Raw genomic sequence first — 11,974 nt, 5'->3', positions numbered from 1 at the left:
CCCAGCGCCGCGGCAGCGAGACGTGCGGGCAGGTCTGCGCACACACGGCTGGCGCTTCTGGGCGATGGGGAGAAGCGGCCGTAGGGAAAGGTGGGAGTTGGCAGCGGGCAGAGCAGCCAGGCTCCGGGGCCTGCCTGGCGCGGCGGTGACTGCGTGCGTGCTCCGCTTCTGACCCCGCTCAGGAAGGCGCCGGACAGAGAAGCGTGCCTCTGCCAGGCGCACCGCATCCAGCCGCCAGCCTGGGCGGGAGACGGGGCGCACGACGGCGTACGAACAAGGCCTCGCTGTACCCTTGCAGTGAAGACTGTGACTCTTCACGGGTTCAAGAGCAAAGGCAAATAAAATTATATCCTCCTCCATGCGTCTGCCTGGCACGGAAGCTGATTTATCCGGATGATTAAGGCAGCAAGTGATGCAGGAAGTGGCTGGGCAATTTAATGACCCAGGTAGAAACAGAAAGCGAGGAGCGCATTTCCCTTTCAGTCATGTTGGGGTTTGATTTTTGTGTCCTGTTAACAAACTGATAAGCCAAAATACCTGGAAAAGTGTAATGTATTCAGACTGCTCTGCTTTTCTGTCTTTCTTACAAAACAGCTGAGAACCAAAGCTTGTTGAGGCTCTTATTGGAAACAGATGTTGCCGTGGGGTGGTTTGTTCAGAGGGTGCTCCCCAGCCGGCTCCCTGCGTGGCCGCAGGGAAGATGTCACTGGGCGCAGCTGGGAGTCCCGGAGTCGCGGTCCGTACGGAAAACCGCTGCTCGGTTGTCTCTGCCGCTCACGGGCTCAGGGAGCGGGTGCCACCTCGCTTGGTGGAGTGCGCGACCACCTCGCTTCGTGCTGGTTTGTGACTCTGATTCAAAGACCCAAACTCTGGCTGCGGGTAAGAGAATTGCACAAATGGTGCTCTTCTACTAGAACAGAAACGCAGACTTTGGCACTGTAACTCTGAAAAAACCTCCGCCACAGTGAAGCTATTCCTTCCTCCTGTCTCACTGTACAGCTTGGCTCCAATTAGTTTGTCTCGACTGCTAGATGTGCAGGCCAACACTGCTTCTATTTCAGGGGAGCTTGCCAGAGATTCATTAGATCCCAGGCCTGTTAGAGGACCGGCCAGCGAATTTTGTGTGCCATTACCTCAGTACTTATCACATAAACATTGTTGGAATAAATATACCCTTTGTTGTGCTGCTGTAAGCGAAGGTTGTCACAAAAATGAAACATCTGAGCAGACACAGAGCATGATAGTTTCTGAGCTACACACGCTGCTTGCTTAGACCAGATTTTAGCCGTGGTTACTGAAACGGCACTAAGTGTGTATTAGCGCGTGCAGCCCTGCCGCGCTCAGCAGTACTGCGACGGTCCCCGTGGCTGGCCACCCACGGCAGCGGGGAGCGTGGACAGCGGCTACCGTGTACCCAGAATTGCTGATGCACGAGCATCTAATGGGCAGCCACCAACCCCGGTGTCAGCGTGCAAGGAGACGTACAGGCAGCATCAGTCATTGTTCCAAAGAAGCCCGTGGTTGCAGGATAAAGTCACAGAGAAAGAAATATGTGGAGTTGGGGAGAGAGTGGAACAAATCTCCAGCAAGAGCTTCAAATTTCCATTTGGTCTCTGCCAGCAGTGGAGTGACCTTATCTAACCACCCTCGGGTTGTGCTCCACTGTTTGTGCCCACGCAAAGCAAACACAAGCCATAGCAGACTGGCTTGTGTTGGCTCGTCTCACAAGAGAGCTGGGAGAAAGTCTAGCCAGACAAGTGGGGAATGAGGCGATAGAAGCCAAGAACCAGTAATAGAGCGGTGGTGAGAGCGTACTGCAGAACAGACGAGGATGTCTCTAGCTAATAGGCAGAGAGGGGATGGGATGCGGAGAGGGGTGATGTAGTGGGAACTACATGCCAAGATCTTAGCAGCAGCAGCTTGAATTAATTTGGAGAGCAAAGTGAGAAGTCCGGAGACAAAGACTGTAGTAGATGTGTCCAGAATCAGGGAACAGTTCTGGCACCGTGGTCAGGGGAAGGGCCAGAGCATGGACATCTGTCCAGCCTGCCCTGCTCTGGCCCGGCTTGGGCTGGCGAGTCAAAGGTGGGAGCTGCAGGACGCTGCAGGACGCGCTGCCGAGGCAGTGAGATTAGCGGCTTCCCTCCTGAATCTGTACGGCCTGGGTGCCAGTCAAATGTGCGAGTCAGTCCCTAGTAATTTAACGTGAAACATCTTGTTCTTGTGCTGACACATGCAGCGCTAGGGCTGAAAGATGGTGTTCCGATAGCGAGCTTTCTGCTTTGACAGGAGTGAAAAAAGGGGAAGGCTCTGCTGCGGCTGATCTGGCTGCTTGCTTTACCCCGCGCAGAGCTGGCTAGTGAGAAGGGTGATGTCCCTGGGACAAGCGTCACCCACGATCGGCTCCAGCGGGAGGGAGCTGGTTCACAAGGCAGATGCCAGCCTCTTGCTGCAGTGGCTGCCGAGCCTCCCGAAGAGCGGAGACCCAGCTGGCTGGTGCGAACGCATGTATGCGTGTGATCACCCGGGGCCAGGGAACGGCTCTGGAACTGGTTGAGCACTTGGAACTGCCATGTGCAGCTCCTCAGCACTGACATGATAGCAGGGAGTTATTTTTAAAATTCTGCTTTCCCTTGTACTGGAGTGACTCAGAAGGAGCTTCCTTTAAAGAGCATAAATTTGGTGTAAGGAGGAGAAAGCTACTGCTGTTAGCTTGGTCCTGAAAGATAATATTTTGTAAAGCTGAAACTTTCGGTAATAAAAACTTATTTTTAATGAACCAACTATTTTCTGTGACAACTCGGCAGGCAATGGTTCTGATTTGAACAACTCAAACCAGTTCATCTGCCCCAGGTTAGCCGGGTGCTGGGGCTTAGCTTTGCACTTGGATTCGTGAGTGGACATGAACGCTGCTGGCTCGTGTTTCTGCTGATCCTTATGCAAACGCCCTTTTGAGGCGCTGTGGCCTGGGTGCGCTCGAGGAATTTGCTGTTTCAATTCTCTACCTTCAGCTAAAGGAAACCACTGCTTGCATTGCCATGGGTAGGGAATAACCGGGCAACCCTGATCTCACCAGCTTCCAGCTGCTGCTGTCATTTCACCCACCACGTCACTGTGATTCGTGCCAGGCAGGGTCAGATTAACTGTGCCAGCGGTGACAGGGTGGCAACAGCAGGCTGAAGTGGTGGGAACCAGGGTTCAACGGGGCCTTGCCGGCCTTCGAGAGGCGGAATGGAGCTGGCTGGCTGAATGGCAGCGGTGTCGAGAGGTGCCAGGTTCTGCGCCGGGGAGACGCTGGTCTTGGGGCTTCTGTCAGCGCCTCGGAAGCATGGAGGCATCTGCAGAGGGAGAGGTGGCTCCTGCAAGGAGGGAGGCTGCCCGAAAGCCCTGCTCCTTAGGGAGGACAAAGCCATGAAAGGGCGTTCAGAGCACGAAGGTCTTTTCCCCAGAGAGTTTAAATCTGGGCGTAATCCCTTTTAGATGAGCTTAGGCTGGGGGTTGGACTCGTCTGGGGAAGGTTTTCGTTTCGGAGCATGCTGGTGCTTCCCAGCAGCTCCGACCTGCACGGAATGACTGAATATATTTAAAGACACCCGGTATCTTTCCCTCTAAACAGGCCACCTATAGAGAAACCTAAGTGTTTGAACACATGGTTGGCCTGAATTGATTAAAAAGCAGTGACATTTACCTCGAGCTCTGCTTACATTAGAGAGATATATTGATTGAATAGCTCCAATCCAGCTGTAGTAAGCAAGGTTTTAAACACAATCCATGGGTTGTAATTAAATAGTCTCGAAACTGTGCATGACCTTAAACTTCCCAGGGCTGTGCCACTGTGTGTGACAGGGCTGTGAGTAATGTGATGAAAAGGAGATGTTAAATGGACTTCGGGCTGAACAAAGCCGTGACCAAAACAAGCGAACTGCCACCCTCAGACATTCCCTACGCAGAAGCAGGGAGTTAATTACATTGCTTTAAATGCTGCCTCTGCTCAGCTTGTAAGATGCTTTGTGAATAAACGCCTCCTTTATTAAGAGGGAGGATGTTTGCGAGGCCGGCGATCAGCTTGCATTTTCCACTCCTGGCAAGCGGGCGCCAGGCTCCTACCCTCTCCCTCCCGCCATCAGGCCTGGGAGCTCCGTCCCCCCTCCCCAACCCGCCAAGCCCGGAGGGATGGCGGCGGTGCCCTCCCGGGGGACAGGCAAAGCCGGCGGCGGGGCGGCCCTGCCCGGGGCCCGGGCCCCACAGCGGAGCAAGGCCCGGCCGCCATTCCTCTCCGTGGCGCCCCTGAGGGGCTGCCCTGGCGCCAGAGCGGCACCCCGCCTGCCGCGTGCCGCGTGCCTCTGCCCCGCCGCGGCGCGCCCCCTGGCGGGCGGGCGGCTACGCAAGGGGTAAGAGCCCGCCCCCTCTACGCCCCTCCCACCCACACACCCCTTCAGGCGGCCTTTAAAATGAGGAAGTCCCGCCCCCTGTGCCCGCTGTTGATTGGTCGCGGCGCCAGCGCTGGCGGCTGATTGGCTGCGGCTCGCGGGTGGGCGGAGCTGTCGGGCTAGGGGTGTCGCGGCGGGCGGGGGCCAGCCCGTCCCGGCCGTGGCGGCGGCGGGTGCGCGTCGTGGTGGCGGTACCGCGCCCGCCCGCCCCGGGGCCGCCACCATGAAGAGCCTCAAGTCCCGCCTGAAGAAGCACGAAGCGGTCATCGGGGGCAGCGCGGTGGGTGCCGGCAGGGCTGAGCCGGGGGGAAGGAGAGGGGGCGGGGGGGGGGGGCGGCGGCGGGATGCGCTGAGGGCCCGGGGGCTCCTGTGAGGGCAGGTGGGGCTGGGGGCTGCTGGGCCGCGGTGCCCTGGGGGTTGCCTGGGGATGGAGCGGTGGGGCTGAGCGCTGCGGGAGGGCGGTGGGGAGGCGGGCCGGGGTGCTCGGGGTGAGGATGGGGAGCTGAGGGGCTGGGGGCTGCGGGGCGTGGATGGGGCTGGGGGTCTGGGGGGTGAGAGGAGCAGAAGGGGCCGGGCATTGCACGGGGGCAGAGCACAGGGAGTCCCTGGGGAGCTGCGGCTTTGCTGGGGGCAGAGAGCGTGGAAGAGCTGGGGGAACCCAGGGAGAGGCGAGTCTGCGGGGCGTGAGCTCTTCTGGGGCGGCTGAGGAGCCTCGGCAGTCGGGGGCTCCGTTGGGGGAGCCGGGGGGTGTGCGTGCGGCGGCTGGAGGGGCGGGCAGCGAGCCCCCGGGGCGGCGGCGGCGGCGGGAACCGCGGGATGGGAACATGCGCCGCACCTGGCAGCCAGCCCCTTCTCCAGGCTGTCCTCGGAGAACTGCAGCTCGGGAAACAAGCGTGCAACTGCGTGTTACCTCTGCCTTCTGCTTTGCTTTCTGGCCCCCGCAGAAATTCACACCTTTTTTTTTTTTTTTTTTTTTTTTCCCCTTCCATAAGAGCCTTGGGAGCCAGTGCTGAGCTCCGGCTGGCAACGTGCCCTGGGGCTTGCTGAGATACGTATGCATGGCGTTGTCAGGAGCTTGTTTAACGTTAGTAATTTTCTGTGGCAAAATGGGAGCCTTTATCCCAGTGCACAGAAGAAGGATTTACTTAGAAAGTGGACAAAAAGCTTTCAAAGTGGCGAGCGACTTTACGCAGTTGTGATTTCTGATCATCCGGTCTGGGAATGCTGGGCCTGGGGGAGTTGCAGCCTCTGGAAATGAGGTACCTTTGTGCTGGTGCAATCGCCTGGGTCTTGTTCTCTATGGCTTCCAAAATTTAGGCTATTCTTAACTGGCTTTAAATGACCTTATTGGTTCTCACTTTTACTTCATTCATCTCTGCAGATGACTTTTAATGAGAGAGGTCTTTGTAACTGAAGAAAGCTATATTCTGAAAGTACTTTGTGTGGTAAATCATCTTTAATTGTGACCATTCAGTAAATGCATCCCTGGGATTCTGCTGTGGCAGTTGCACTTCTAAGCTTGCTGCTGTCTTCCTGCGCTGATTTGCTAAACTTGCCGCTGGCTACATGGAATAGCGGAAAAGAGCAGGTTAATATGATACGCTGGCTTTTATCAGTCATCTTTTAAGATATTAGCTGTCTTTAAAATACTGCTGCGCATTTGGCTTGGATCTGAAGCTATTACTTGAAAATAATAGCTCATTTGAAAGATATGTAGATATTCAGGCTTGTAAACTGCTGAGTGAACTCATCTGACAAAATGACAGCTCCGTGTGGAAGTGCCTCACCATGCTGAATGTTTCACTGTGCAAAGGAGTGATTCAGAAGTCAGTTATGATAATTTGTAATGTGTAGGCTGGCACTGGTTTATGTTATTCATTAGTCGTCCTATACTTTAGAACTGTTTGTTATTTCAAAGTAAACCTACATTAATTAAATTTCAACAAACACAGCACCGATATTTGTTTGTGAATAGACATGGAGATTTTTCACTTCCTTAGATGAAGGCTCAACAAGCCTTCCTTTCAAAGTAGGTTTGAGCAGTCTTGATACTTTTAAGAGCTGAAGTTTATTTTAAAATATATGAAGGGAAATGACTTTCACTGAGATCCTTTAAAAGCTGGGCTTTGTACCCATGAGGTACTTATTTCCCCTGTTTATTAGGCATTTTGGCTACGCAATCACTCCACCGGCTGATGAAACACTAACTTATAACCTTCTGTATGGGGCAAAAAAAATTCAACCGCATGGGTGGGTGTTAATAGTGAGGCCGAAGGGGGGGATGCTTGGGTAAAGCCGGGTCTCTGTTTCTGACCGCTGGGGAAGGAAGGGGAGTGGGTGGGAATCCTGCCAGCGTGAGCTTTATAGATCCTGCTTGAAACGAGTGTAAAAGGGTTGCCTGTTTCAGAAAGTTCATCCCTCTCTCCTGTCCCTACCCAGTGCTATTTCCTGGGGGGTGGAGAGAAACTTAATCCCTTCATCATGCTTCTGAAAATTTTCCTCCCGGTTAAGGGAATACTTACGTGCCCTCTGTCTTCTGATGGTGGTCTTCTGGGAGTGGCTTTATTACCTGCCTCGTGATGGAGGGAAGCCATGAAAAGCAGCAGAAAGTAAAACTGATAGTTATTACCAATTCCACAATTATCCAGAATGTTTTGTCTGAAAATGGAGCTATCTGGTTTTGCCAACTCCAGCTGGCTGATGGTGCTTGGAAAATAATCTGAGCAGCCTGTTCAGTAACTTCAGCGCTCTGAATAGTGAGACAAATGCTTGTCATTTGCAGTAGCGTAGGCTGGAAACTTCTAACACCAGATTCTGTGGAGCATGAAGCCTTGAGGGCATGGTCCTCACTTTCAGTCAGAGATGATGCCTCATTCACCAACATTTACAAGATAGATTTTAATTACTGTAGGCAATCCTATTGGGGTGACCACAGCAGCATGTGCTGCTAGTATTTCTGAGATTCCAAAATGGGGGCTGATCTTAAAGTGTGTGTTTGTGATCCAGTTTGTGTTTGGGAAATGTGTTCTTCCAGTAAAGTTGGAAATTCTGTCTGTAGCTGTATGTACGAGAAGCAAATATGAAATGCTCACTGGTTGGTTTTTCTTGAGAAGGTGGTTGGGGAAAGATTGGTTTATTGTTCTACAGTTATTTTTGTTTCAGACCTTTACTAATTGACTTTCACTGGTGAGGTGCTAACTGTTGGCCTTTGAGGGGGTGAAAAAAAAGCTTGCCTACTTCATTCTTTAACACTAGGGAAATAGTTGTGGAGGTGTTCTGTTAAATTTGAGGTGCATTCTTATTATTGTGGGGGTTTTAACCTTTCTGTCCTTTGTGACGAGGTCTGGAATTTAGGGGAGGGGGCTTGGGGACTGCTTGCCAGAGGATGGCTACTTACTGTGAAACGTGGGATTCTTGGTAGTGCTTTGAGCCCAGCTGAAGCTGTGTCACTGAGCAGCGCAGGTCTGCATCTGTTTGGAGTTGTTTGCATCCTAAGATATGACATCAAAGACAGCTGGTGTGAGATCCGCACACACTTCAGCCATCGGCAGCACTGCCTGGAGCACCTGCAGGTAATGAGAATGAGCAGATGTAAAATCATGTGAAAACTTCTACCAATCCTTTCCCCTCTGGGACAAGTGATGTTGGATTTTTTTTTTAATTAAGAGAAACTGAACATCACCTATAATTAGCAGAAACCATTGTGCAAGAAACAAAGGTAGACATCTGAGCACTTGGCCTGGTATGATGATCTGTGATTATTAAATTAATATTGGAACAAGTTCTGTAGTTAGTGACAGCTGAACTTGTTTAAGGTTGTGTTAATGCTTTTTTCCTGTGGAAACTGCCCCGTTCTGTTGAATGGATGACTTCTCCTCTGTGTGAGGAGTGCAGCTTTGTGGGTTGACCCAATACACGATTAAACAGCTGCCGCTGCCCCGTCAGCAGCGGAGAGGGAAGGTGCCACCTCTTCTTCTGATCTGACCGCTTTTATTAAGGGAATGGAAGAATACTGTCTCTTGTCTGAATTTGCTAATTCATCAGCAACACTTTCTCTTTGTAGGTACAGCAGAACAACTTTATTAAAAATGATTTGTAGCACCAGTGTGCTGTAGAATGCACATTAATAACTGATAGAATGAAGTAAGAAGTAGATGTTTAGTAACCTAATTTTAACCGGAGATTCAAGATCACTTCTGTGTTGAACTTCTTAAAAGAAAACAACTTGTGCTGCTGGTGGCACGCATCAGTTTGTAAACGAACAAGATTTTTGTGGTATTTTGCCATGACTCTGCCCAGCGCAAAGACAAAACAGTTTGTCAGCCACGCTGATCCCAAGGCTGTGACCTATCAGCAGAATTTTTCCAGCACTGCTGCTGTTGACTGGAGCAAAGTTACTCTTCCCTCTCCCCTGCCTCCCTGGTGTCTGTTGAGGGCAACCTAAGGTGACTTTACAATGCCATCGCCAGGCAACGCAGCCAAGAATTGGCAACACTATAATATTCAAATGTCAAATCCTAGACCGACTGCGGGTATTCTTTAGAGTATGTTTGGGTTCCAGGAAGCTTTATTAAGGCTTGTGCTAATGTGTGTGTGCCTTGAAAAAAAAAAAACAACTTTGATTCCTTTGCATTTAGTTAAACAGAATTAGGTGCTTGTTTGTGTGATGTTTGTGGTTGGTGTTGGAGAAACACGAGGGTAGTCAAGACGGGCAATTTGTGGTTCAGCAAAAGCTTTGTGGTGCAGCCTGCTTACAGGTGCATTGTAATTTTCAGGCTCTTTAAAAAGGAGTATTTATCAATGCTTTATCATTTGGGAATGTAGCAATTAAAAATATTTTAAAAATTGGAGGTACAGTGAGTGCCCGTGTGCAAGTTAAATATCCTTAGCTGATTTGCAGACATAATTATGCAGATAAGGCTGTTTGGCTATCTGTTCTAAGTTCATCTCACCTTTTGCTCAGATACAACTTATGTAGTGCTTTGTCAGTATTTAAATATTAATCTTTATTAGCAAGCAAATGCTTATAACATCGGAGGGACTGATACTGTCTCCATATTTTCATTACTTCATGGTGACCGAACAGGATCGAGTCAGACTGCAACGTGGTGTTCCCTTCTCCACGCATATGTGCTTGAGGCTGCTTCCCTGCATGATGAATGTAATAGTCACGTCGTGTTTCATCACCCCCTAATATTTTCTGATGCTTCGTTATTAATAAATGGAAGTACCCAAATCAATTGGCCCTTGCCTGAGAGGTTGTCATTTCAAACTAATGGTTTGCCTCGAGTCCCGAGGAAGGCAGTGGGATATGCTGCCGGTAATGGCAGACGAATGCAGCTGGACTCTGACCTTGCTGCTGCTTTCTCCCCATTTAAAGGGGAAATACTTTCTCCTGGGCACTTGCGGGGGCAGAGCTGGGCTGCAGCAGGACCGAGGCTTCCAGGGCTCCCCGTTATTTTTGTGGTGAAAGCTGTGATGCCCTCATGGCTGTAAAAGGGTGTAATGTTCTTTGATGCGTGTAAGTCTGGCCTCAGTTACCAAAAAATGTACTTAACAGGCAGTGTTTTCACAGCTGCATTTTAAAACAGGTTTGTTTCTGGAGTGCATAAGTAGTTCTGATCGCTTTTATTAGGGTCCAAGTTGATCTGTATCTGAGGGCTGAGAATTTGAGGATGTTTTATCAATGAAGTGCACTTGAGTTGTATGTTGGCAATGAGACAGGAGGAAGTTGTGTTTAAAAACAAAATTGAGTTTTTGTTTATTATTTCAGCAGACTTTGCAGCCTTCAGGAGCTGCATGCAGAGTTCTTTGACACTTCCACTGTATCTTGTGTGCTGTTGTAGTTGATGCTGGTGGTTTTTTTCCCCCCTACCCCAACCATGCAGGAAAGAGAAACTGGCTGTGCTGTTAGGTACGTGTCACTCCTTGCCGATGGAAATGTACTATTTGACACAGATTTAGAGCCCTTATAATGGTTTTGAGAGGACTACTTGACATGTCACATAAATAGCTAGAAGTAGATTTGAATACTTTCTTGATACTTAATAATTTGATCTTGTTGGGATATGCTAACTTGTAGTAGGAAGGAAAATGCCTTAAGAATAGGGTAAAATCAGGAATGTTTACGATGAGGTTTTAGATGGTTACTGTTTGTTTTGCTTTAACCTGTTAGGGGACTACTACCTCTGTTAATTACAGGATGCAGTTACAGATAAACAAGCCATGCAACAGCACAGCTGTTAATACGAATTTTTGACACGAGCATTTTGAGAGCAGTGCAAAACCAGAGCGGTCCTAGGAAGGCTGTTATTTTTGATCACTGTTTAGACTAAGCCTCGCCCACTCCGTAGCATTCAATGACTTTTCTGTAGATGGAGAAATTGCAGTAAATGAGGTGATAACATAACATGCTGCATGTGGGAACCTGCTGGGTGAAACAAGAGCCCTGTGTTCAAGCTGTGTCTGTTTTTCCCTTATGTAGACTAAACAGTACGTCTTACTCCTGCAGTCTTAAACTCCAGAACATTTGTACGTGAATACAGACATAGCCTGATAAGCTGGATATGCTTATAAAATATAAAATGCCATTTCACCCCCCACATTTGAGCTAATGCTTTCCCAAACCTGGTATCTGCAGTATTTCCTAGGCATCTGCAGATAAGCCCAAGTCTGCAGGATAGATGGGTATTAGTTGATGTGCATCTGCACGGTAGGGGGAAGCTACACCTGGTGCATCTCTTTAAAAAATAGTTTCAATAGTCCTATCCTTTCATTTTGTCAGTCTGTGCAGTCTTTAAGTAAATCAAACTACTTCAAAAGCAGTCATCATTTTGTGCCATATAGAGTCGCAGGGTGTGTCTGTTCAGATGTTAGTTCTGATCACAAATGTACTCTGACCTCTGTAGAAAGAGCAGGAAAATGAAACGTGCGGGCTGACAGATGTGCTGAGCCTGCCCTTCTGATCTCTGCTTGGCTTACATGCCATGTACGTTTTTCAAGTAACTCTCCTTTGTCAGTGAGTGTCTGCCTTTCTCTGCAGGAAAACTGCATGGGATCCAAACTGGAAAAATTAAGATTTTGTGACGAAGATGGGCCTAAAATTAATAATTCTTGGTCTCTTCTTTGGCAAGAATTGCTCTATCTAATGGTCCTTGCAGACTTCAGAAACTGCAGTGTTAATTCTCTAACTATTTCCATAAAAGTATGATGTTAGTGTTTTTGTCTAGATAATTTTTAGGACCATTCATATATTTGTGAGCACGTGCTGTAAGCGGTGATGGCAGTGACTTGAGCTCAGTGACCTGAGCTCTTTGCTCTCAGTGAGTTTTATGTGCTTATGTCACCTGCTAATGGCATTAGAGCAGGATGTGTCCCGTTTGGTTTTTTCCATTAATAGGATTATCTGCATAGCCCAGGGGCGACGAGGAGCTGTGTTCACTTTCACAGGTTTATGTCAGCTTTCAGGCTGAAAGGTTTAAGAACTGCTTTGAATTACAGCTGGTATTTCTGAAGTGGGTTAGATCACTGCTAAAGATTGTCCA

At 49.5% G+C, this 11,974-nt stretch overlaps 1 protein-coding gene across 1 annotated transcript in view; it reads left to right on the top strand.

Moving 5' to 3' along the window:
* The first annotated feature begins 4,573 nt into the window (after positions 1 to 4,573).
* Positions 4,574 to 11,974, top strand: part of UACA (uveal autoantigen with coiled-coil domains and ankyrin repeats) — a 34,512-nt gene continuing 27,111 nt past the window's right edge. The window contains exon 1 of the mRNA XM_087744309.1: positions 4,574 to 4,710. Within this exon, the coding sequence (XP_087600435.1) occupies positions 4,654 to 4,710 (57 nt within the window). The 5' untranslated portion in view covers positions 4,574 to 4,653. The remainder of the gene's footprint in view (positions 4,711 to 11,974) is intronic.

The sequence above is a fragment of the Nipponia nippon genome, unplaced genomic scaffold (genome assembly GCF_047370975.1).
Source record: "Nipponia nippon isolate SJK-2023a ecotype South Korea unplaced genomic scaffold, ASM4737097v1 scaffold_9, whole genome shotgun sequence".
NCBI classification, from domain to species: domain Eukaryota; kingdom Metazoa; phylum Chordata; class Aves; order Pelecaniformes; family Threskiornithidae; genus Nipponia; species Nipponia nippon.
Note: the sequence above shows the minus strand (reverse complement) of the source record. Positions and strands in the feature narration are given on the sequence as shown.